Consider the following 25,105-nt stretch of genomic DNA (forward strand, 5'->3'; position numbering starts at 1 on the left):
CGTTTTTCTTTCATTTGTAAAGCTTAATTTTTCGAATAACTACATTGATAGCCTTTATAGTTTATATATAATCCAATTACACAACTGTCTACTATTAGCTTTATTTTCAAAATTCTCCATTTTCAGGCTAACAGGTATATAAAGTTTACAATCAAACCCCTAATAAATGACAACCCCTCTTTTAACAGATTTTGAAAATAAAATATTTTTATATGGAAAAGAAATTGCTTTACTTTCCAAAACCGAAACAGCCTTCTATATCCCACTATTTATTTTCATATATTTCATTTTTAAATTTTGCCTGTATATTGAATTGTTTGAACTCGATATATATATATAATAAATTTGTAAGAATCATAATCCACATATATTTCCTCCGGCAGATGCTATCTTCTCCAAAAATGGAAGGGATCCTCTCCCGTTTAAATATATTGTGGTGCATTTTCCATCAAATTTATTCTTTTACCGTCAAACTCTACAATAATTTATGCTTCAATCTCATTATTGAAATTGTTACAATTTTAAGTTCAGAAAGCCGTCGCGTCGGCTGTTGTTGCTCTTGGTGGCTGTGAGTTCAGAAATAAAACAACAAACTCTCCACAATCAAAACCGAAAATACACAATTAGTTCAACATAAAGAAGATCAGTTCAAAACTGTCTTTGAAAATCCTCTTAATTCTCCTAAATGCAACATTTAGCAACTCTCTCCTGGTATTACACCCTCCTAAGGGGCCACTCAAATCGTATTCAATTTTATTCAATAAATCACAAGGTTTAAATACTTGGAAGGAATGTTGCAGTTTACAGTAAAACAATGAATGTAAAAATCATACCATTTTCCAGATAGATAACAATCTGCATAAGCTATCATCATCCTCAATTGGTGATTCAAATTCCCGCAGGATGTGGTATGGAACTTGTTCAAAATCTTGTTAAAGGTCAAAATTGATGTGGATTTGCTATAGCTTTGTCATCGATATTTTAGAGCAGCATGTCCAGTTGCTCCCAAATGCTTGTGCAGTTTATTCCTGCCATGGCACATTAAAAGGGGAGTTTTAATGGAATCATCCTAAAAGTGATTGTATTTTACATTATAAGGTATGGGAGAAATGGCAGTGAAAAGTAGACGATGCAGGAAGGATTTTACCTTGATTCAAACTGCTCTCCACATGTTTCGCATGAATTGGCGGAATCCTTTGTTGTTGCCTAATTTTGAAATTATATCATCAGGACATTGTGAATATAAAACTAATCAATAATCAATAATCTAACTACAGGGAAGGGGAACATTAAAGCTAATATGGAAGCTTAACTGGGTTGCTGATCTAATACTTCATTAATTTAGGCACTTTGTTTTTAATTTTCTGTTCTTAAAATTATGCCCGCTTCTCCCTCTCTCAATTTCTTTGTAGGTTTTTCACCATTTTAGTTTTTAAAAGTTGTTTTAGATTTTGAAGACATTTTTAATGAGTAGATAACAAAATGGTTGGTAGAAGTAGTGTTTATGAGCTAAATTTTCAAAAGCAGACAATCAAAAACAAAATAGTTGTTAAAGGGGTTCTTAGTTTTTCGAAATTAAATTTAAAAAACCAAAAACCTTTACCTAATGGAACTAATGAATACATGATATTTTTCACATGAAAGCTAATATAGAAGCTCAGAGTTCAGAAAATTAAGTGTCATTGCATATAAAGGATCGTATAACTAAAATAAATGATGGAATTAGAAAAAGGAATCTGCAGAGGGTAAATTACCTTGGATTTCTTTCCTTTAGATGAATGCCTAGGGTTCGTCTTCATGTCGTTCTGCACAACTGCTTTTCGATCAGCAGGTTTACTTGAAGTCCTTTGTTCTTTTGCCAACTCGCTGGCTCCCTTATCACTACTTTCTTTGTTACCTGACGAATGTGAAGGAGAATCATGTCGATGTGATGTATCATCTCCAATGTTTTTGTCATTTTGGGAATCTGTTTCATTCATAGGTTCATCATTTCCCTTGCCCTTCTTTTTGGCTCGACGGTTCCTTCTCCCCCTCTTGCCATTTTCATATTCTCCTGGGCTAAGCTCATCGCTCTCATTCTCGACACGAGTTTTTACTGAAGAAGCTTTAGGCTGCTGCACTGATGCAGCATTTTTCCTATTCCGAAGCCCAGCCGCCATTGCTTCAAGAACATCAAGTTCGTCGTCGTCATCCAATCCAAGTGCCTCTGCGACCATATCCGTTCTATCAATCTCATGAACATCAGTGTGTTCACTCCCACTAAGTTCTGGCCCACTTTCAGTTTCTTCGATTTTAACATCGAAACTCTCCTTGAACTGCTCCCCTAGTTTATCCATCTCATCATCCAGCAGAGTCTCTTCTGCTTCAGCTTCTCCTTCATCAACAAACCCTTCAGATTCATCCTCATCATCTAGTGATTCTCTGAACTCTGCAACCTTCTCCTTGTGCTTTTTAGACTGCTCGTGATTCTTCCATTGCTTTTCACTCTTGAACTTTTTCCCACACAAAACACAGTACAGCTCTTTCTCTTTCTTATTCTCTTCCTCAAACTCATCTCCTGCATCCTCCTCGACCTCCTCGACCTTTGCCCAATCTGGTTCCTCGTATGCCCTCAGCTTCTCCAATTTCTCCCTCTCTAACTTCTTTTTTCTTTCCCTCTCCTCTTGCTTCTTCTTCTCCATTTCCAAGTTCCTTTTCATAGCCATATCAATCACTCTCTTATCCCTCTTCTTCACAAATTCAGCCAAGCCTCTAACTGTCTCGTTGTACTCCCTCTTTGCCTTCTTCCTCAGCTTTTTGTTATCCTCCTCCATTAGCCTCCTCGATTTCCGGTTGGGACCGGCCATAACATCGTACTGATCAACCCAGCAAAAATCCATAACCGTACAAAACCCGAGCCAGTAATTATAAAACGCAGTCACCTGCGTGTACGGACTATCCACATTCCCCATGACCGGAGCCTCGCGAACCACATCTAAACGCAATCCTAATTTCTTGGCAAAATTAATCTCGTTACCGTAAATCGTGTCAAAAAGGTCAGCATAGATCTTATAGAACCCTCTTCCAGAATCGGAATAGCCAGAATAAACAGTATTGGAGAAAAACGGAAACAGATTGGGAACAACAGAGTTGGAATTGACGGAGGCGGCATCAGAGAAGAGGATTTGGGAACGATGAGAGTCGTACCAGGCGCGTTCCTTGGGATCAGAGAGGACCTCGTAAGCGTGCTGGAGCTCTTGAAACTGAGCGGTGGCATCAGCTTGGGACAAACCGGACTGGACAAGCTTGTCGGGGTGGCGCTGGAGGGCGAGCTTTCTGTACGCCGATCGAATCTCGTCGGCGGTGCAGTCGAGGTGGAGGCCGAGGACCTCGTAGTGGCATCGCTTTCCGGACGCCATGGATGGAAAGCTCGGAATTAGGGATTCTTCTTCTGCTTTCGCTGCTACGCTACGATTTCGGATTGGCTGAAAATTGAGAATTGAAATGAGAAATTGAAAATTGAATGAGAAGCTTCGGTTGAGGTTTAGCTGAATCTCGTTATTTATACACAAAATCAATCAATATTTGATTTCCGTATTAAATTCGGAATTCTTTCGTAATAGCGTAATAGTAAGACGCGGTGTGAATTTTTTTAATAATAATAAAGCTAAGATAATTATTATACTACATGCATAAAATACCTCTAAAAAAAACATGCATGAAATAAATATATATGTATTTATAAAAATATCATTACTTTTTTATTTAAATGTCGTAAAAGTATTTTTTTGATGTGATTATAAGTTTACAATTTATATCATTTTTGAATAATAATAATTTAATTAGAAAGTATTGTGAGTAATACAATTTTCAAACCCACTATTCAATTTGATTTTTAATTCAATTCATGATAAGGCAAGATAGGACTCGTTTGATAACTATTTCGTTTTTTCCTTTTTTTTTTCTTTTTAACTATTATTGGTTCATTGCAATTTCTTGAAGTATCACATTTTTTAAAAAAACGCATTTGCATTTCAAGTTAAATTTAAGAAACAAATATTTTTTTTAATTTTAAAAATTAGCTTAGATTTTGAGAACGAAGATTAAGATGTTTTTATAAACTCAATTTTCAAAAAAAAAATACAAAATAAGTATGGATCTAAATCAGTAATTTTGAGAAATCATGATGGTAGAGCTTTTGGAATTTTATTCTCTTTATTAATACATAAATTAAATTTAAATCTCATTTTGTCCCTAAATTTTCAACTATCATTGCTTCAATTTTTGTTTCTAAACTTTTCGAATATTTGTTTGAGTCCTTGAACTTTTAGTCTTTTAGTCTTTTTTTTCTTTTTTAAAGGTCTATTTTAGTCCCTAAACTTTGAACTAATTTCCTTGCTTTTGTTTTGATTTCAACAAATAAATAACTCAACTTAAAAAATGTATATTAATGTGTTAGTATAGGTTTATATTCAACCACAAAATACAACTTTAAAAAAATTAGGTGTCAAGATAATACAGCAAGAACTAAAATGATCCTTTTTTTGAATGTTTAGAGATTAAATAGACAATATGAAAATTTAGGAATCAAAATAATTTTTCAAACAGATATTTTAAAAATTTTAAGACCAAAATAGTATTTAAACCTATAAATTATATTTTAAACGAATGCCGGGAAAATGAGTATAAATAATTTTTTATTTTATTTTAAACTTGAGAACATAGTATACAAATCACTATTGAAATTAAACCCCAACTATAGAAATGACAATTAGTTAACCAAATAATTGAGATTACATAAACCTATATTGTCTCTCTCTATATTCATTTCTTTTGCTTTTGGAGACTTGATTGTGGGTCTCTCTCATAAAATATAGACCCCTCCATCAAGTCAATGGATTTCATTAGTTTGTCATCACCTAACGATCCTCTAGATTAATTGATTCTGCAAATACAGCTTACAGTGTTTATCTGCAGAACTTGACAAGAGTTGATGAATCTCCGCCGATGGACGAAATTCAATTCGGTAAAGATGTTTACGCCGCTTCTCGCAAGGTTCCTTTTCTGTCGCCTGATAATGTAGCAGCTTCTTTTTTGCATTCATCATCCAATCTTTTATTGAAATGGTCTCTCAGGAATTCCACAGCCATAAAAGTTAGAGCAGAAGCTGGAATATACCATGTGATTCGGGGTACGCTACCTCTGAACATTCCCTTCATCCCTTCACTCCGCCATATAGTACTCACCGCATCCAACCAACCATTATACCTAAGAGATTTAAGAGGAAGTATCGCATATACACATTATCTCGAATTAAGATCCACCAAGCCAGTCGTAAAGAGTAAAATTGCACTAGAAATAACATATTCAAGAAGGTTGATGATCATCTGATACCTTAAAGTTGATCCCTGAACTTGCATTCTTGTTTTTATCACATCCAAGGGAGTGGTCAGATAAGCACTGAGACCTAACAAATTTAGAACCATGTATTAAAATTTAAACATCAATCATACAAGCTAAAAGTGAACATTTTCTTCAAAAATGCTTCAGAACTAATTTGTTGACAGTGAAGTGGTATCAAGATGCATACCACCAGCCAATCCCCCCAACACAAGTCCTTCCAAGGAGCTATTAACAGCTGAATTAGGCCTCCATTTTTGCTTCCCATACTCGGTCAAATCTTTTAGTGCCTCATAAAACATGACCTGCAGCGTGTCAAAGAAACCATTTAACAAATACATACATCTAAGAGACGCAGTAGATAGAGAATCAATGTTCATTCTTCTCTCTGTTGATCCATTTGTGTCAGTGATTAAGAACAGTCCACAAGACGATGTCAATAAAAGCATTAAGCATTTTTTTTTCTTCAAATCTTCAATTTGAATACCCACAGTATGATATAAGTCAAAGGGACGAGACTCAAACAAATAATATAAGTTACCGCAAGAGAAAACATGATTAAATACAAAATATGTCTGCTATTTCCTACAGGAATTTTTTTTTTTAGGCTAACAGAAATTTGAATTGTCGGTCATTTTGTTACATGTTATTTACAGAAAGATGTCTAAATAATATTTAACGAGTGAATGTAAAACTCTATAAAGTATCTCCACGACATATCTGTGCATGTGCATGTGCATGAGAGATGCCTTTTCCAGATATATCAATTAGCAATTTAGCACCATGTTTTGAATCTAGCATCACAGTAATGTCTGCAGATACACAACTTAAAAACCAATGCAGAAGAAAATGATCCAATAGCAAAACTAACAGAGGAAAAAAGGCAGCAACTAAAATAAAGTACAGAGATTCAAAATTTTACGTACCATTAGACCGGCAAATGGCACATCCCTGGCAAGTGTGGACCAATATCTAGCAAGATACAAGGGAGAAGGTCAGAGTCATGCTGTAATTATTTTTCGCACTCAGTGTATTATTACCAAAATTATGAATTAAATGATCTGGTTTAGAGTTCAAACCCTGCATACAATCCCCTTAATCCTTGTTCCTTCAAGATTGAACGACCAGCCTGGAACATCCCTGAATAATAGCCATACATATGCCCACCATGATTCATAGAGATGCTATCCTTCATGGGAAGGGAAATCCAAGATGACCTTGTGCCTTGCACTTGCATCCGTTGCTTCATAACTTCACATGGAACATATACAAATGAACCGAGTGTATCACCTGAAACGGGCACAGAAAAAAAAAAGAGTAAGAAGCCACGAAACATGTAAAAAAGCTTATTATGGTGTTCACGCAGGCTTTGGTTTTCAATAGTTAACATTGGAGGAACGGGCCAGAGAACTAAGAATTCGTTCAAGGAAAGTTAACTGGGTGTGGATGTCATGGGTGTTACCTGTGAAAAATGAAAATGGGGAATCCTCTTTCATAGAATGGAAAGCACCACATTATCCAGGCATGATCTCATATCAACACGAGTCCCAGAAAATGTAATACTTGATCTAAAATTTAAAAAACATATTCTTTTTTTGGAAAGGAAGTACGAAGTGCACATATTGAAGAAAAAGGGGTAATGAATCTCACTAACTAGCTTAGAATGAAACAGGAAGAGTAAATACACCCATCATTATTCCTTTGCTGAATGCATTAGCATAGAACTTTGTCAAAAAGTCTAATAGCAAATATCGCATGGTGGCATGACTCAAAAAGTGAGATAAAAATTTGGGACAGAATAAGGAGAGCTTACCAATTGCTCCGGCAATGAAATGAGCCCAATGACCACCAAGGCTAGGATGTGATTCTTCAATCCATTTCTTACTGGACTCAATAACACCAAAGTATGTAGCTCCAGTGGCAAGTGAGCCAGTAATTCCAGGAGCTAAGCCCCTATAAAAGCCTAAATAGCTATTAGATGATGATACAAAACCAAATAATACAGCGAAGCCAATTGCATCTAAGAAATATGAACTTTTCAAAATAACAAAAAGAAGGTAAAGGGAAATTGAATTTTCAGCCGCTTCTAAAAAAAAATAAAAAATAGGTTGAAGGATGGAAAAAAATTACCCCTTGATCCATCAATTTTCCATACTGATTGGATCATCTGCAACAGGCTCTTTTGATTCTGATACGGACGAAATGAAAATGAATAAAAATTTCAAGTTAGGAAATTTCCAGATGAACCAAGTCTTGGGCGGGGGGCCTAAAGCTATGATATATGCCATAGTAAATCTTTAATATTAAATTATCACCAAGCTGACATCCTGAACATAAGATTAAAAGTATTTTCATCAACTGACACAAGTTATGAGCTCTCCTATGCGTCATACTTGACTTCCATATAGAATAGCCTGGCTTTGAATCCGGGTCTTCACGGTATCAATAGGGTGCATCATTCCTTCCCCAAATGCTCCAGCGATAGCTCCCCATAGAAACTCCCTCCATGCTGCAAGAAAACGTAGCAACAGCATATTGGTCACAATAAAGTATCTCAATACTAGCACTTCACTACTTGCTACAAGACTAAGAGGATGATTGTTAACTATAATTACGCACGTATTTGCAATTACTTCTATTGATAATCCAAACCCATGAAGCTCTCAGGAAGCAAACAATCGATTATTTATTTATTTATTATTCCTTTTATTAAGACTTTCCCATGACGAAAAAGTCACCATAATCCCTCCATTGGTTGGACTGATTCGAAAATTATACAAATACAAGAAGACAGAGTCCTGAATCCGTGTTCATAGTGGATTGGAGTAGTTTCTTCCTCTAAATTCAATTTTTCAGAAAACGAAAATCATTGCAATCTCATTTCCTAAATTCTTTCAACATGCAACTATTACTGCTATTCCACTTGAACGCCATGAATAAATGATTCCCAGCAAGAAAGTGAAATCCAGAAATGCTCACCGAAGAACTGATTAGAAGTTGCGCTTCTTAAAGCTTTGTCATTACTGGAAGTTGAGGAATGAGCCGCCATTAGGAATAGGGAGGGCGAGCTTGACGTGCTCAAGGTTCTCCGCCTCCCGCCAGACGGAGACGTTGTGCATTCACTCCGGTGTAGGGTTCCAGAGCAGGAAAAATGGGCGTTATTAAAATTTAGGTTAAATTACATATTATAATTTAAAAATTATAAAATATTCAAATAAATTATTTCTAAAGAATTCATTAATACTGTTTTATTAATATTTTGAATTGAGAACAATAGTCCAATGTGATATATATATAATTTTCATAATTTTTTTGAACCAAGAATGATTGTATTAAAACTATTTTACTGTTTTAAGAATAAATACAATACTATAAAACAAAACAAAACAAAAATGATAATCTTTTCCCCAGACCATCCTTCCCCAATTGGAGAATTAATTTTTTGAACCATACCTTACCATCCTTTTTTGTTAGATAATAATTTTTCAAACCATACTCCATAGTTCGGTAATAACATTATTTTTATATCTTCCATTTTCACTTCTACCAAACTTTAAATATTATAAGAAAAAAGTGGTTATAAAGAAAATTTATTTTCTTTTATAAGTTATAAAGAAAAAATCTATAAATAAAAACTAAGAGTTTCATTATTTATAAATAAATTAAAAACAATTAATATTAATATTACTATAATAGTGAGGTTTTGTTAAGATTTTACATATTCGGTCGAATTTTTAAAATATTACGAAAATATTGATTTATTCTTCGTGTCCCTGTCGAGTATCGAACCATAAATACATGAAAATACCAATAAAATATTGACACGATATTTAATACCATATTTAGAATATATAAGGGATTTACGGCGGGACATTTCAACAAATCAACAAAAAGACAGAGCGCGCGTTTGAGCGGTTGATCGTTGGTTATCTTCTCTCCGTGCCACCCTATCGCCGCCGCATTGACTGCTACAACTGCATTCCGGCTAGATGTTTGAACGCCTTACGATCACCGGTAACAATCTCTCGCTCTTTCTCTCTCGAATGAATTCAATTTTACGCGCTCTGGCTTCTCCACCGGTATATATGGATTTCAATTTTACATGAAGCTTTTTTGACAACTGAGCGATTTAGCTTTGGATGGAAAGTAACCGAACCGTCTTTGCTGATCGTATTGTTGATTAGTTGAATCGGTTTGATTCATAACTTCGATTTGCAGAAATGAGCAGCGCTGGGTTGATAATTGCGAGATCTTCTACTGCCAGTTTTTGAGAACAATGATGCATATTCAAGCGTATTGTCTGGATGGTGCCATTCCGTAAGTTTCTTTTGTCTGCGCATAGTAATTTACCATTCATCGAACTTCTGTTTGGTTCCGATTTGTCTTCATTTTTTATATTGGTCCTTGAATATTGTTTTGACTTACTAATGTATTGGTGCATATGAAATAACGTCGCCTAGCCGATTTAGTGACTAGGAGGGACGAGGCTAGAGCAAAGCAATACACTGTAATGCTATAAATATTATTTGGCTGTTGTGCCATTTCCACCTGCGGAAGCGGTGCAATTTTGTATACTTGGAAAATGTTGTTAAATTAATAGTTCTCCTTGTGGAATACAAATCTAGTTGAGGTTTTGGTGGAGAACTTGGTGCATAACCCCTCCAGTTCTCTTGCCAATGCCGATGGACCACAGTAGAAAACCCCTGTTCAAAACCAAACCACAATCAACGAAGTTTTAGTTCAGGCCATTACGAAGGATTAAGAGAAGTTTGAATTTGCTTTGACCTTACCAATTCTTTCTCCATTGTGCCTCTCAGCCAAATTCGAGAAGATGGTTATCCAGTTTGGCCGACCAAAAAGCGTGCGTACCTTCAAATTTAAGAGATAAAATTCATTTATAAATTTCAATATATTGTTGACTCATTTCAGCAAATACTTCTTGCTAATATAACACAGAAACAACATTGTTATTTCGAAGTGTTTCCTTATATAATTGCTTGTATGCAATAGCATTATTATTTTATGAAAATTTTAAGCGAATAAGGATAAAATCTAAATAGAAGAAACCCAAGGACAGAAAAATATTTTGTCAGAGTAGTTTTAAGGTAAGTCACAATTAAATAGATATCGAAGAAAAAGTAGTTAATTGATAACAAATTTTGAAGCCCAATCTTAACTTTGCAATTTTAAGAATGAAATGTTTTCCCCATGGTAATCCATATTATAACCTAATCTAGGAGTGCAGAGATTAGGCAAAGTTGGCAGGTATGGTAACCATGCACTCAAATTATTTCACCTTTTGCGTGAAAGGAACGCCCATTTTGTAGGACTTGATTGATATAAAACTTATTACTCGGTTCAGTAGCCTCCACTACGTGAGTTAATTTCTTTTTGATCTGGAAATTATGGGAATTGGAGATTTCTTATTCAATTTTTAGACAATGTAGGCTGCCCAATGGTATATAACTTGATCTTAGGTTCAGGCAGTGTATATGGAAACTTACAGGAGTCCTGGAGACGATGTCGATGCCCCTTTGAGTATAATGCAGAGCTTGAATTGCTCTTATCAAAACAGACCTTAAATCCCCTTCCTGATATACACAGGTGAGGAAATTGTGCATCTCCACAGCTGACTAAGAGCATTATGACATACGAATTGTTTTAAATATACAAGATGCCAATCAAAATATCTAGAAGCATATTTTTCAGGACTAAGTATTTAGTTACATGGCTCTTACCTGAGTTTTCTCTGAAAGTGTTAAATCGTTCATGAAATCTTTAAACCAATTAAAGGAGCTTTGCTCTCTCGTAACCCAGTAAAGGTAGGTTTTGGATGTACTTAGGCTGCCTTCTCCATTGTCAGTCTACCCAATTTTAAACCACAGTCAAACTTTGTTTAGTAAGTAATGGATTGAAATTGAGGAAATAAAATCATAGGGAAGAAGTAGTCTTACATTACCATCACATTTCCCAGTAAACCTGTTTAGAACATATTTTAGGACGCTCATGAAGGGTGTGGCTCCGATACCCAGGCCAATTAGCACCACATGGTTGTACTTGACATGGTCTTGAGAAGCAGCACCATAGGGTCCATCAATGAATATTTTCGGGTACTCCTTTGAAGCAGGAGACATTCCCTATAGATCATAAATTTTTACAATTAAGATTGGGCTTGATTATGATTCCTTTTTACCTTTAGTTCAAGTGTCAGCTTTAATTTAGAATGCTCAACCTAGTCCAAGAGAATGTTTCTAGTACTTATCAGATGAGGTCTATTTAAGTTCTCATGAAAAATGACACTGTAATAACTTATTGTCTCTAAGAACTAAACCATAACGAAAGAGAGATGATGCTTTAAGCGATTTGTAAAATTTTATCCTATACACCAGACACCCTTCGTGTATTACCTCTTGAAACAGGCTGTAGAGCTCATAACTCCAGTCTCCCAGATTTCTGATATGCACGCTGAGGTGATTATCTTGTGGTGCAGAAGTTAATGAAAACGGGTGCCTAAAAGATGAAGATGATACCATACCACCTTTTAGTACATTAAGAATTAATGAGCATAGCTGCTAGAAGACTGAAACTTATTTGGCCGTATTACCATTCAAATGGGGAGATTTGAGGGCACTGAATTAATACATACATCCCACTTCGATACTTAAATCTCTCTGGTTTGCTCAATCCGAGATATAAAACTTTCCCTGAATAAGTCCTCGCCTGCATATAATACATAATAAACACACGAATATTGTTAAATACTCATATTCGAGGTCGACGTTCTCATCTCCTCTAAATAGGAAAGGAAAATAGGGGTACCTTCAAAACTTTCACTTCGTACAAACAAGATCTAATGGCTCTAAAAATCCTCTCTCCAGTATATAATAAAACTGGTATTGCTATATACATCCAAGCCTTCACAAAAAAATTAGACAAATCAGAATCAGCTTTAAAATTCGAGCATCTAGAAAATACTTCAGAGAAAAGATATGATGGATTTTCTTTGTTATAGTTCATATTTCTGCATGTGTTTCTGTGCGGGTATCGCTGATAAGCAAATTGCCCCTATTATATGATCTGTTATCACCTCATAATCGATGGACTATGCACAAATTCGAAGAGAATATATGATGCACTTACAAAGGTTGAGCTGAGAAAACTGGCTTACCGTTTTTTCGGTTGCTTTGTCAGTTAGGAATAAGAATATCGAGTGAATGATGAGTAATGCATACACAAATATGAACAAGTGGTGGGAATACCAAAAGGTATTGTATCCTGTGACTTGTTGGATGGACCTTGGAAGTGAGGTTGAATTGCGGCGTGGCCACTTTGTAGCCAGCAAAAATGCAATTGCCATCAATATGACCATAACAATGCCTGTTAAAGTCTCAGTTGTGGCCAAGATTTCAACGTAAGATGGCTGATGGTAGTTGAACCGGGCAGCAATAGTTTGCTGAAAAATTGACTTGTCACAACTACTAATTCTTGGAAAATCACAAACAAGGTGGGTTCCTCCATGAAGGATAACTCCTACTACAATGCCTCCTGCAACTAACTAGGTTAGAAAAACATATGCATTAGTGTAGTTTCTGGACAAACCAATGACACTCTAACCAAGTAAATTGATAGGAATAGCCAAATTGGACTTCTTTTTGTTATGCGACCTCAAATATAAGACACCGAAGCTTCATTTACCTTGTGGAAGTTTAAACTGTCGTTGAAAGGAATGACTGTGTTCAGAGACAAATTTCTGCGAAGCCATGTAATTGTGTTTCGGCAAACAGGGAGCAAGATTAGAGCCATGTTAAATTTCAATGTCTCTGCTGCCCCCTTGGCAGTTGAGAGGCAATAGCCCATGACTTCAAATGCCTTTCGTTGGCGGTATTGAATGAATTTCCAGGTGAATAATGCAAGGCATATGATCAACCACAAAGCCACAATCCATGCTCGTCTCCATTGAGATCTAAACAACATTTCAACCTCCCATATTGACTCTTGAAATGGGTCATGGCGATGCTCAGGGCGTGCATTTGATGACTGTTTGTTTAGATGGGATAGAGCCATTGGTGCGCTTATCTTGAAGAGCTTGTCAAATTGAGGTAGCTGCAATTTATATAAAGTTACTTCATTTACACTTATTTAGTCCATTCTTATATTATGTCATATTTTTTCTCTCTCACATGCAGAATGATACATAACGTACACAAAGAAGTTTGGCTAGTCTACACCTTTTTACTTGGCATCTTTGAATTCTTTGATCTGTTTGATAATGCATTTGATACAACAGTAGCGTAGAGTATTGAGTAGGTAGGACTACCTTTTATGATCTTTTTATGGGTACTAGTTTGTTCTTATCCTTGAAATGATATTAGCAGCAGTAGTAACATGTGTATGGCAATCCCATAGTACTAGAAATGTTTTTCAATTTTCTTCTAATCATTAGGTGCAGAATTAATGTTACTTGATTAGGGAAGTCTTCAATGTTTAGATTCATTTGGGAGAAAAATAATATTACTATTACTCTATAATTAATGGTAGTGAAAAAACTAGTGGTACATCGAAATTATAACCGTGGATCCATGTTCACTTTGTTTAAATAGGATGAAATTGATCTTGAGTTTGAAGGAAAACGATATCGATATATATAATAATACCTCAACATAGCCCTGTTTTTCTTCATCTAGCACTTCCATGACTAAGGCTGCATAATCTTCTGCTTCGTCGTGGGTCACAGACAACTTATTGGTACAAGCAGTTAATAGTATTATCTGAAAGGGTCCCAAATTCACAATCACATTAACACCAAAACAACAAAAAACTGAGAGTATTCTTTCCGTTGAGGTTAACTTTATCCCCAAAAAGAAGAGAACATTGTAAAAGTTCAGACAAACCTGTTTGATATCTTTCTCAGTTACCCTTCCATCCATGTTCTTATCACAACTGAAGGAAATTACAGAGAACAGAAAAAGAAATCAGGAATAAGAGGAGTGGGTTTTATATTTGTTGGAAAATAAATGAGAATCAAGGGATGATAGTTTTTACAGGTCAAATAGAATTCTTGTTCTTGATTTAACACTCGAGTGAGTTATCCGACACCAGAGAATATGAAATTCACTTTTGGTGATTTCTGTTCTCCAACCCTTTCTTCTTCTCAGCGCCCTCAACACTTCATAAGCAAACTCCTGGGACTCTGACATTCCTGCTCGATAGAAATGAGGGAAAAGATAAATGCTTGATGCATAAACTCATAGAAAAGAACTTTTAACTTGAATAGTTTAAATACTTGACTCTATATTTAAATTACTAAAATATTTATGAACAATTGACTCACTTCATCTTTTCTTATAAATCAAGTAATTTTATACTAATTTTTTAGACCAAGGAACCTAAATTAAATATGTAATCCTTTCCTGATTACTTGGTTGCTTCGATATTGGAGTTTGACTGATGACTGATGACAATTTCATATTAATCTCGCGTGTTTGAGTTTTTGATGTTTCATTTTCATGCTTGTCTTTGATTGTTGGGAAGAATAAGTGATTTGAAATAATAACAAAAAAACAGAGAGAACCATGTTGCTTAGCATCTCACCTATACAGAAGGCAAAATTAGACCACTTCACGGCTGGTTCAGAGCCAACACTGGTCCAAGACAGCTGATCGAACCGCTTCTCTGCCAACTTCCATTCCCTTCCGTTGTCACGAAGAAAGTCAATAAATCTCAGTCGTGGAGTATTCCACGATCGGTCCTCATTCTGAACTGGAAAGCTATATGCATCATTATGGAAAGATGAGGAAGAGCAGGAAGTAGAAGATGATGATGATGATGATGGAGAGAGAGAGAAGGCAGCTGAGAGAGATAGTTTCTGCTCTTTCTGTCTCTCTAAATGAATCTCCATCGATAGGACTTTTCTCTAACCTTGCCAGGTTCAGTATTTTCATTCAAAACTGAAAAATGGACGCATTCCCCCCCTTCTCTGCAGGAAATTGTTGGGGTTTAAGTTTACAGGCGGAAAACTTAGCTGTGCCCTTGCAAATCAGGAAGAGGATGAATGGGGCCAGTTAAGGGATGGTGGCTCAAGTTTCTCTTGAGAAATAAGTCATACATTGGGATTAACCCACGAAGTTGTTTCCATGTTTGCTTCCCTGTTTCTTTGACAAGTTTATGGCTGAAGTATAGAGTAGTTGAGAATATATATAAAAGGACAATGGAAGTTTTAGCATATGTATATTTGGTAGCGTGTGGGTGTGATTGAGATGTGTGAATAATTAGGGATAAATAATTAAAGAAGGGGGAAGGTTTTGTTGGATGGATTAGGAGAGAAAGTGATGAGAGAGGCAGGTTAATCATTGGATTTGGAATACCAGATAGATGCATATGAAAAGGGTCATGTGGTGTGTTTATGCATGCAAGAAGAGAGAGAAATGAAATTGACGTTTAGCAGCCAACTGACAATTATTTTTTCTTTTGTTATCTTCTTTCTTCCTGTTCTTTCAGGGCGGGCGGGCGGCTGGAAGTACCAAGCGGATGCTGGTGGGCTACTCACCCTCTCTCCCCCCTTTAGATATATCCTTTTTATATAAGGTATGCATTTTTATAATGCCAATTTATCTTATAAATTTTCTTGTCTCCCAATCATGGTTAATTTATGCTTTTATACATGTGCATTCTCTGTCTCTCATACCATTCTGCCACAAAATTTGCAATTTTTATAGGGAGAATCCCAATTGTAAATTTATCATCTCTCTCCTTACCATGGTAATTATTATATTCATATGTAATGATATGTGATTTTGTCTGTATATATTTATGTTTGTCCTTGTTACAACACTTAGGTTCACATATGCTTGCATGTATGCATGTGAAACTGCCACATAGAAGGGCTTTCCTGACAATTCAGTTTTTGAATGAATTGGTGGGAAAAAATAGGAACTGGGTTTTGGAGAAAAACAGTGGGTGGAATTTGTGTGCAGTTAGATTTACTGAACTAGGCAACCAGACGCTTGTTTAACTATTTTGGTGTGGTGTGGGTGTATTTTTGTTTGAAATTTTGGTTCGTAGCTCTTTGATTTGATGTGACTTTATGATTTACTAGGCTTAACGAGCTTATACTACATAAATTAACTTAAGCTTAACTCAGCTGATTAAGACTATAAAAAAAGTTGTCAGTTCAAATAGTATATCAGAAAAAAAGCTTACGTCAAAATTGCTAGTTTTCAAATGCCCCTTTTATTAGTTACATTGGCGTGTGGGGAAGGAGTTGGGATAAATTGACCATGATGGGTAACTTCCTTGAGCCTTTGGAAAATAGGTGGAGCCAAATTTTATAATAAAACGAGGACTGAAAGGGAGAGAATAAGAAATCAATAGCATTAATCAATTACCTATTTTTGTAAATTCTATTTATGACCTTGGATTTGTGTGATAAATCTTTGTTTTAAATATTATTTCGGGCGGGAATACTATTTTGGTAATGTCATTACTTTTGGCTTATTTGGACTTTATATTTTTAAAATGTCTATTTTTATCTTTATATTTTCAATTTTTGTTTTATCAAAATGTTTACTTTGATCTCTGTATTTTTAAAATTTGACTATTTTGATACATTTTTGATCATTGAATTTTTTTTAGTACAACAAATTGGGATATGGGGGTTTGAACTTCCGACCTCATAGGGAGAAGTAGGTATCAATTACTGTTGAGTTATACTCATGTTGATCCTTGAATTGTTTGAAATATAGCTATAAATTTGTATTACGGGTTTCTATTGTATATAAAATTTGTGTTAAACCATCGTGAATTGGTTCAAATTCAAATGGGCCAAGGTAAAATCAAAAAGATTTATATAGGGAATTGTTTGGTTCAATTGGTTCAAAAAGATTTATATAGTTCAAACTTTATAATGGCCACCTACCTAGAAATTAATTTACTATATATTTCTTTGACAACCAGATGTAGTAAGGTCAGACGTTGTTCCGTGAGATTATAATCTCCCCACTATATTTCATGCTAAAACAATTCTTTCAAAGGAACAAAAAAATCTAGGTAAATATGGTGATTTAAGTTTTGATGAACATTTGTCAGTGCAGACATCAATCGAAGCTTGAAAAAAAAATGTCGGAAGAGTAGAGGAAGCATCATTATTATTATTTTTTTTTTGAAACACGAGGAAGCATCATATTTTAGAATCAAAGTTGATACTCGTAAATATAATTAATTCAACTTTAACTGACATTAAGTAACCATGTTACAAATTACAATCTTATTTTAGATCATGAAATTGCATGTTACAGGCTCATTTTTCTCATTTTGGTCTCAAATTATATGTCTGGCCAAACTTTAAATGACCTTTCATTTAATTCAAACATTATGAAGTGATATATCGTTTGATTCTCTCCAAATACCAAAAGTATCATACATATAGATGAAATTTAATTATAATAATAATAATCTTAGATATTTTTCGATTAGTTTATAATCTTTTTTAATATAATAGTTTGTAGGGTGTGAATTTGAACTCATTATCACTTTATCAGAGATACATATCTTAACTAGTGAAAATTCAGATTGATTTTTATAATCTAATTGTTTTAGCAAATGACTTGATCTCTTGTATAATAACTCTAGGAAATTATGATAATAATATTATATTAACTCAACTAATTTATTTTTTCATCCTTATTTGAAGATAAAAAAAAATGGAAAGGTTTAATTCTAGAGTGTGGTACAATTATATATATTATGTCTAAAACTGTTTGGTGGAGGACGGTAGGATTATGAATTGAGAAAATGGGCTCTGAAGGGGAAAGATCCATTAGTTAATTTATTGCTTCTGTAATGTAAATGATTTATAATTAATTACACGGTAAATCCATAATTTTGTCATCAATTGAGTTTATAGAATTGCAATTACAATAATATATGATAAAACTTTTTTTAGAAAAAAAAAGATATCAAATTTAAAGGAGAAATTGACATAAAAGTTATAAAAATAAATAGATAGTATCTTAAATTACATTTTAGAGAAGATTATGAACAAATTAACTAATTAAATGATATATATTTGTTGAGATGATGATCAATTTCTAAAAGAAAATAATAGTTCACAGTGAATCTAAATTATATACTCTAAATATATAAATAAATAAAAACTTTATTTTATATATATATATACAAAAAAAAACATACCCTTCGTTGTTATCCGAACACCTAGCAATTCTTGAAGGCATTTGTTTGCAAGACTCCTTAATTGTTCCTGTCTTCGTATTGAATCAAACTTCTTAATTGCGATTAACCTTCTCGAAAGAGAATCTGAAACAATAAATACATTTGAATTTATATATATATATATATATATATATAACAAATCCTACTCCATCTCCTTTTGGCATGTCCCATGTGATGACATCAATAAAGTGGAAGATCTTTTAACAAAGAAGGAAATCCATAACTCAACAACCAACTCTTGCTTCTTTAGCTTCGTAGTCTTGTAGAGATGGATATCTCATTAAATGTAGTCTCCGTGACAAACTTTTTATAATACAAAGTGTTCCCTTTTTTAATATATATATATATATATATATATATCTTGAAGATATCTTATTTTCTGTACACTTTTATTGATTTAAATGAGTTTCCAATGATTTGTCACTAAATTTTAGTTTTTCTTCAGTAGATTGATTTTATATGGGTTACTGGTGAGTGAGGATGCTTCTAAATTTGGGCATTTTTTTAATAATGAAATTTTAAAACTTTGTTAATTGGATTTAAAATGATTTATTTGTTGCTTTTTGTGCAATTTTCTAACTTGGTTTAGATGTGGGTATTAATTTTAACATTTATTCAAATTGAGAGCTTAATTTGACGAAACTTTATGCTTAAATTCAATTAGTTTTTTTAGTGGACAATTATCATTTTCCCACATTGTTCATGTTGAGCACCTATTTGGTTCCAATCAACATAAGAACTTCAATTATGCAATGTTGAATAAATATTAAATCAACATGTCAATTTAAGCATATTTCAACTGGTTAAGATATATATCTCGGATCAAAAGATCAAAATAGTAGCGTTGGGTTGAACACTTAAATCATTACTTGTCGAATAATTAATAACTATTACATGTAAATTCAAATTTTCGGATGCGATTTGAGATTAGGATTTTGTGGGTTGGGTTGAGGTAATTTTTAGATTCAATTAAATTGTTTGGGTTGTTTATTAAATAATGAATCCAACCCAACCCAACAATAAGTATAATAATAAATAAATAAATAGAGTAAATGCTAATAATATCTTAAACATTTATTTACCTATTTTTTTATATTGAATCAAGGTCCATGAGTCAATGTCAAGCTAGCATGGCTCAACGATAACTTGCTCAAACCAGGAGATTGTGAGTTCAATCCTCACCCCCTACATGTTGTACATCTACTAATTCCTTACTTTGAGGTCGGAGATTCAAACCCGAACTATCAACACCAAAAATGTATTTTATCCTAAAGTTAATAATAGGCTCAAGTTGATTCGATTTAATTTTAGGTGACTTTTGAACTAACTCAAATCAATAGAATTTTAATTTATTTTAACTCAATCTTATGATTTCACTTTTATTTAATTTTAGCCTCCTTAGGAATGAATATTTCACCAAATAATAAGTTAATAACCGTCCTGAAGGTAATTTTCATTTTATTCCCAAAAACAAAAAGGTAATTTGTCCAACATCAACAACTGTTTTATTATTCTCAGAAAAGAAAAGAAAAACAACTGTTTGAGTATTCTCGCAAAAGCGAGCGAAAAAGGGAAACAGATCCACAGAAGAGAGCAAACAGCTGGGAAAATTTCTGCTCAAACAACTGCTACTCACTCGTAATACCATTTCTGCTACTCGATTTCTGATTCTTGCTCTCTGTATTCCACTTTTTTTTTTTTTTTGCTTAATGCGTATGTTCGTATCAATGGCTTGCAGTTGCTTTGTTGTTCGTTCATTTTTCACCCACCCACGGTTTTGTTTTTCTCTGGAAATTGTTTGTGTTCTTTTGGTTTCTCAGGAAGGTTTACGTGGGGGGTTGTTCAATGTTTGAAGTTTGTTTGAAATATATCTTCCTGCCCTTTTTCTTCTCGTTCTTCATGGCTTCGGTCGGATTTTTGTATGTTTCCTTTTTTATTTTCTGAATCCGTGTTGATCTAGGTCTTTTTATTATTCGATTTGTCATGTTTGAATGGCTTGGTTGTTGATTAGAGACGAGCATGAGGCATCGTGATGGATTTCCTTTGGGTTTGTTTAATTCTGAATTGGCTGAGTGTTGGAGTGAATGTGTCGGCCGAGTTTGCTGATTTGGATACTTATTTTGTTCATAGCAGATAATTGATGGAGAGTTTGTTGAGTTCGCGAATCACACCATTACCTACTCATTGTAGACAAATTCAATCTTCGCTTCGTCCCTCGTTGTTCTTGCAATTCTCTAGAAGATCGGTTGAAGGTCAAATGGAGATGGGGAGATGTCGCATGTCATTCAATCCAATTGCCGCTTCAGTTCAGCCGTTAGAAGGCCCTACACTTTCTCATTTCAACAACACATCGCCATCCAAAGGTCACTACAAATTTCTCGAGTATATTGTCCTCTCTTAATGTCTGTACTATGTAGGTATGGAATGTGATCAAAATATTAATATTTTTTTAGTAGCAATCTTCATGATATAGACGTCATCAGTAGGCAATATAAGGTGGAAGGGAATCTCCTTTTAGCTCCCTTTTTTTTTGGAGGGGGGTGGTTTTGAATATGACCTATGAAGGGAAAAATGGTTATTAAATCATTGTACATGAGTTTCTATGGAAACTCTCAAAGGAATTAATGGTGGCCACTGCTGAGTTATTTTACGAAATGATCAAAATCTGTTGTTACTGAGTCCCTTGAACCAATCTCGATATAATTCCTTTCATGTTTATTAGTTGATAATTGTTACCTTAAATTTTACTCTCAAAATATCAGAGGTGCTGGAGCTGTGGAGAAGTGCAAATGCAGTATGCTTTGATGTTGATAGCACAGTTTGCGTAGATGAGGGAATTGATGAATTAGCAGATTTTTGTGGAGCTGGAAAGGCTGTTGCAGAATGGACAGCTAGGTTTGATATACTTGTTAGTTGACATGATTTAACTGATCTCCAAGGATTTTCATCAACTAAGATTTGTAAGTCTTGCTCAGGGCAATGGGTGGTTCCGTGCCGTTTGAGGATGCTTTGGCTGCTAGACTATCTTTGTTTAACCCTTCACTTTCACAAGTTGAGGAATTTCTCGCTAAGAGACCTCCAAGGTATGGGTTTATGTCCCATTCCATGTACACCAAGTTTTTCCAATAGCCATGGAAATCTAAGAAAAGGGATGATGAACATGACAATAGAACAACTAAGGACCAAGATGCTTTCTGGTTCTAAGACTTAAAAGAGTTGCACAATGTGTGTTCTTGGTTAAAGGCATTATTACCGTCTGTTCTTCTTTGGCTTCATGAAGTGATGTTTGGTTTTCTCATCTGCCTTTCCGTCTTGTTTTAAACATAATGCAAGATGCTTATTTTACTCTCTCTCTCTCTCTCTCTAACTTGCAGAGTTTTAGCTACTCCATTAGACCACAAATGTTCTTAGCATGGGCTCATTGAGTTCCCCTGACATCCAAATATTGTTTTTGATATTAATGAATGCAAGTTTGTTTGTCTTTATATTTTTATTTTAACAGCCGCTTATTCCATTTGGATGACAAATTAGTCCATGGAGTAGGTTTTTTAATAGGATGTCTGGAATCTTATTCTGGAAAATATATTACTGTAACAACCAGGTTGATCAAACGTCCATAAAAGAAGAGACATGAAAACTTTCATTGTATGTGATTGTGAAGTGGTTTTTTGTGGTAATTCTTCAAGACCTTTAGTTAGCTGCAAAATATATATCCAGAAAAAAAACATGTAAGCCCATCTGTGCTTTGAATCTTCCAGCTTACCCATAAAAGTTAGGATTAGAGAGCAGGGATATATTGTTTGGCTCTTATTATTATTCCTCCATCTTATCACCATTAAAACTTTTCTAGTCATATTTTTCATAGTGCTGATTGTTGCTCTTTAGGCTTTCTCCAGGTATAGATGAGTTGGTTAAAAAGCTAAAGGCCAAAAACATTGACGTATATCTGATTTCTGGAGGCTTTCGTCAAATGATCAATGTGAGTTTATGACTAATTGTAGTGAGCCCATCATGTTAATTATTTCACTTTCATTTCGCAAGGACAAATCAGTATAATTTTTAGGAGAATTAATGGGGCATTGATGTTCATTATTATTAATCAACGAACTACTTTTTGTGAAGCCTGTTGCATCAATTCTTGGGATTCCACATGAGAATATTTTTGCCAATCAATTGCTTTTCGGAAGCTCTGGTGAATTTCTGGGCTTCGACAAAAATGAGCCTACTTCAAGGAGCGGCGGGAAAGCAACTGCAGTGCAACAACTAAGGAAGGTAGCATCATGAATGGCAAGCCTATATTTCTTGGTTTCAATTGGACTCCTTACTAGCATTGTTCCAACATACTACAAGATAAAAATTATGAAGTTATTAATGATGAGACGAAACCTTGAAAGAACCCCTCATGTGTTGGCTGTTGTTTTTTAAATACAAATTTGATTTGGGTTGGTTTTGCAGGCTCATGGATACAAGACATTGGTCATGACTGGGGATGGTGCGACTGATCTTGAGGTGAGAAGAGACATTCGACTCTCGAAGTGTAAATTGCAGCAAAATTCTTATGAAATATGAATTATCTTAAAAAACTAAACAGTTATTGCCTTTTCCTAGCTAAATCCTTTATAGGCAAAAGACTTCCTTGCCACATTATTCTTGCTTGATGCTTATTTTTTTTATACTTCATGACTTTAATTGATCTAAGATGTTTGTATCCGCCTAATTGGACAAGGGAACTTACTTATAGTCAATTGAGTTGAATGTCCAGCAAAATTATCTGACAGATGAGCCTGGTTTTGTTAACCCGTTGCAAGTTAAAGCTTGATCATTCTTCTAATTCTATTGCATATTCTTTTCGATATAGGCCCGTAAACCAGGTGGCGCTGACTTGTTTATTTGTTATGGTGGCATTCAACTTCGAGAAAACGTTGCTGCAAAAGCTGACTGGCTGGTTTTCAACTTTCTAGATATGATCAACTCCCTTGAATAGTACATATTTTTTCAGAACTACAGCCTCCTTTATTCTTATATCTTTCTTGATTCTTATATTGTATTGCTGCTTGTTCTTTATGCCTGCAGATACCTGCATTCTATACACATAGATTCTAATCTTTTTGTGGGGGAAAAGGCCCCTATTATCATGTTTGGAATTGTGTGCAACTCTACTGAAAAGTATGTACAAGGATTGGAGTTCTGATGCATCTTCTTCTGAATACACAAATTTTACCTTTTTACAGTTGTAAAATGCTCTCAATTCATTAGGTGAAAGCGGCTTCGTAATTTTTTTCCCTCCCTCCGAAACCGACGTAAAGGACCATCAAACTGACCGAAACGAACAAAATCTATCCATATCTAACCGACCGATTATTTTCGCAGTTTTATCCTTTAAGGAAACCAAATTGACCAACAAGGTTGCTTCAAACCAATTGAATCCACTTGGTTCTGCTAGTTTTTACCCCCTCCCCCCTTTTTAATTTATAAATCCTTGCACTTCTAAAACTTACAGTCTCTGAGAATCAGTTATCTATCTATATTTTCTTATGTTTAACTTTATTATTTTATGAACTTTTTCTTCACAACTCACTTATTGCTGATGTTACAAAATCCTGTGTGGGTCTTGATAATGATTGATGCAACAGTTATCCATCTGATTCTAAGATTGCTTTACTTCATTAACCAAATAATAAGCAATGACTGTGATGGAGTTGCAAAGTCTCTCTCACTGGTCATTGTCTCACAGGATCCTTTGGGCCTTCATTTTGGTGGTCATTAATGGCATTAAATAGCTTCTTACAAGTTTCAACATGCTTTCTTAATGTTTGTCCTACATGTGCTCTAATAAATCATGTTTAGTTATTTACCAATTTGCTCACAGGTTTGTGTATTGTTATATGGCTACATTATACCTTTCATCAAGTTTCAATTTATCAATGTAATTTATTGCATTAATTTCATTACTTCCTATGTGTTCAAAAGTAGAGGTGAGATTTGAACTTCTAACTTTTTAATCTAAGATATATGTATTAACTTTTTTTTTTTTAGTTTAACAACATATGGAAGTAACCTGAGTTTAACTCAACTTGTCATGACATATATCTCTCATCAAAATATCGTGAGTTCAAACTTCACTATCACATGTTATACTAGAAAGATATATATGGAATGATATATGTCTTTAACAAATTGAGTTATAAATAAGTTGAGTTATACTCAGGTTAGTTACATGTCTTACCAAGTTGAACTATACTCAAATTAATAATGAATGGTATTACTCAATGTTGTCAGTTTTATCTTAAAATTTTAAAACTACGAAGAAATTGATTTATATCCACTAACTTTAATACAACTTAAATGGTTAAAACATATATTTTCAACCAAAATATAAGAAGTTCGAATCTTCACTCCAGGTATTGTTTAACCCACCTAAAATGTAAAATTCAACTAAAACAAAAAGAGGACCTAATCATGATTTTGCAGAAAGTATTTATTTTCGTTGACATGCCTT

At 34.4% G+C, this 25,105-nt stretch overlaps 4 protein-coding genes across 12 annotated transcripts; 1 reads left to right on the forward strand and 3 right to left on the reverse strand.

Annotated features, from left to right (window-relative positions):
* Positions 1 to 573: 573 nt before the first annotated feature.
* LOC111007385 (DNAJ heat shock N-terminal domain-containing protein) lies at positions 574 to 3,521 on the reverse strand. The gene is made up of 3 exons (XM_022279737.2): positions 1,755 to 3,521; positions 1,148 to 1,206; positions 574 to 1,028 (listed from the first exon to the last, which is right to left on the reverse strand). Exons 1-3 carry the CDS (start codon positions 3,396 to 3,398, stop codon positions 971 to 973), a joined length of 1,761 nt encoding a protein of 586 aa, XP_022135429.1. The 5' UTR covers positions 3,399 to 3,521; the 3' UTR covers positions 574 to 970.
* A 1,197-nt stretch (positions 3,522 to 4,718) lies between these two features.
* Positions 4,719 to 8,546, reverse strand: LOC111006816 (Mitochondrial substrate carrier family protein). Of its 2 annotated transcripts, none has more exons than XM_022278892.2 (9): positions 8,359 to 8,546; positions 7,773 to 7,888; positions 7,510 to 7,567; positions 7,193 to 7,342; positions 6,459 to 6,669; positions 6,306 to 6,351; positions 5,570 to 5,684; positions 5,374 to 5,446; positions 4,719 to 5,247 (listed from the first exon to the last, which is right to left on the reverse strand). In XM_022278892.2, exons 1-9 carry the CDS (start codon positions 8,426 to 8,428, stop codon positions 5,016 to 5,018), a joined length of 1,071 nt encoding a protein of 356 aa, XP_022134584.1. In that variant the 5' UTR covers positions 8,429 to 8,546; the 3' UTR covers positions 4,719 to 5,015. The 2 variants fall into 2 exon arrangements, with proteins under 2 accessions (XP_022134584.1, XP_022134585.1); XM_022278893.2 differs by having other exon boundaries at positions 7,743 to 7,888; positions 8,359 to 8,382.
* Positions 8,547 to 9,239: 693 nt separating this feature from the next.
* On the forward strand, positions 9,240 to 23,836 carry PSP (3-phosphoserine phosphatase). 4 transcript variants are annotated; one of them, XM_022279081.2, is made up of 10 exons: positions 9,240 to 9,393; positions 9,598 to 9,696; positions 15,877 to 15,963; positions 20,740 to 20,969; positions 21,369 to 21,501; positions 21,582 to 21,689; positions 22,492 to 22,585; positions 22,729 to 22,878; positions 23,062 to 23,115; positions 23,465 to 23,836. In XM_022279081.2, the coding sequence occupies exons 4-10, from the start codon at positions 20,747 to 20,749 to the stop codon at positions 23,588 to 23,590; spliced, it is 888 nt and encodes a 295-aa protein (XP_022134773.1). In that variant the 5' UTR covers positions 9,240 to 9,393; positions 9,598 to 9,696; positions 15,877 to 15,963; positions 20,740 to 20,746; the 3' UTR covers positions 23,591 to 23,836. The 4 variants fall into 4 exon arrangements, with proteins under 4 accessions (XP_022134773.1, XP_087981420.1, XP_022134774.1 ...); XM_088125294.1 differs by lacking the exons at positions 9,240 to 9,393; positions 9,598 to 9,696 and adding an exon at positions 13,340 to 13,478; XM_022279082.2 differs by lacking the exons at positions 9,240 to 9,393; positions 9,598 to 9,696; positions 15,877 to 15,963 and adding an exon at positions 20,125 to 20,244 and having other exon boundaries at positions 20,737 to 20,969.
* LOC111006961 (respiratory burst oxidase homolog protein A) lies at positions 9,868 to 15,534 on the reverse strand. Of its 5 annotated transcripts, XM_022279078.2 has the most exons (14): positions 14,971 to 15,534; positions 14,422 to 14,578; positions 14,271 to 14,319; positions 14,034 to 14,147; positions 13,075 to 13,482; positions 12,548 to 12,934; positions 12,199 to 12,294; positions 11,984 to 12,099; positions 11,787 to 11,889; positions 11,334 to 11,516; positions 11,118 to 11,243; positions 10,884 to 11,012; positions 10,170 to 10,248; positions 9,868 to 10,082 (listed from the first exon to the last, which is right to left on the reverse strand). In XM_022279078.2, exons 1-14 carry the CDS (start codon positions 15,275 to 15,277, stop codon positions 9,973 to 9,975), a joined length of 2,364 nt encoding a protein of 787 aa, XP_022134770.1. In that variant the 5' UTR covers positions 15,278 to 15,534; the 3' UTR covers positions 9,868 to 9,972. The 5 variants fall into 5 exon arrangements, 4 of the variants coding, with proteins under 4 accessions (XP_022134770.1, XP_087981417.1, XP_087981418.1 ...); XM_088125291.1 differs by having other exon boundaries at positions 14,034 to 14,319; XR_015791534.1 differs by lacking the exon at positions 9,868 to 10,082 and having other exon boundaries at positions 10,884 to 11,008; positions 14,034 to 14,319.
* Positions 23,837 to 25,105: the final 1,269 nt, after the last annotated feature.

Source organism: Momordica charantia (assembly GCF_013281855.1).
Source record: "Momordica charantia cultivar OHB3-1 chromosome 6 unlocalized genomic scaffold, Mcharantia_2.0 BLBB01000006.1, whole genome shotgun sequence".
NCBI lineage: Eukaryota > Viridiplantae > Streptophyta > Magnoliopsida > Cucurbitales > Cucurbitaceae > Momordica > Momordica charantia.

Excerpts from the sequence above, each read along its gene's own strand:
- LOC111007385 (XM_022279737.2), bottom strand. The coding sequence starts at position 3,398 with ATGGCGTCCGGAAAGCGATGCCACTACGAGGTCCTCGGCCTCCACCTC. Across the intron at positions 1,207-1,754 it reads CTAAAGGAAAGAAATCCAAG|GCAACAACAAAGGATTCCGC; the intron begins GTAATTTACCCT and ends TTTCAAAATTAG. Across the intron at positions 1,029-1,147 it reads GGAGAGCAGTTTGAATCAAG|GAATAAACTGCACAAGCATT; the intron begins GTAAAATCCTTC and ends GTGCCATGGCAG.
- LOC111006816 (XM_022278892.2), bottom strand. The coding sequence starts at position 8,428 with ATGGCGGCTCATTCCTCAACTTCCAGTAATGACAAAGCTTTAAGAAGC. Across the intron at positions 7,568-7,772 it reads CTATTCTATATGGAAGTCAA|AATCAAAAGAGCCTGTTGCA; the intron begins GTATGACGCATA and ends CGTCCGTATCAG. Across the intron at positions 5,248-5,373 it reads GTTCAGGGATCAACTTTAAG|GTATAATGGTTGGTTGGATG; the intron begins GTATCAGATGAT and ends TAAATCTCTTAG.
- LOC111006961 (XM_088125291.1), bottom strand. The coding sequence starts at position 15,277 with ATGGAGATTCATTTAGAGAGACAGAAAGAGCAGAAACTATCTCTCTCA. Across the intron at positions 12,295-12,547 it reads ACAAAGCAACCGAAAAAACG|GCTTGGATGTATATAGCAAT; the intron begins GTAAGCCAGTTT and ends TTTTTTGTGAAG. Across the intron at positions 10,083-10,169 it reads GCACAATGGAGAAAGAATTG|GGGTTTTCTACTGTGGTCCA; the intron begins GTAAGGTCAAAG and ends GGTTTTGAACAG.
- PSP (XM_022279081.2), top strand. The coding sequence starts at position 20,747 with ATGGAGAGTTTGTTGAGTTCGCGAATCACACCATTACCTACTCATTGT. Across the intron at positions 20,970-21,368 it reads CAACACATCGCCATCCAAAG|AGGTGCTGGAGCTGTGGAGA; the intron begins GTCACTACAAAT and ends TCAAAATATCAG. Across the intron at positions 21,502-21,581 it reads GTTGCAGAATGGACAGCTAG|GGCAATGGGTGGTTCCGTGC; the intron begins GTTTGATATACT and ends AGTCTTGCTCAG.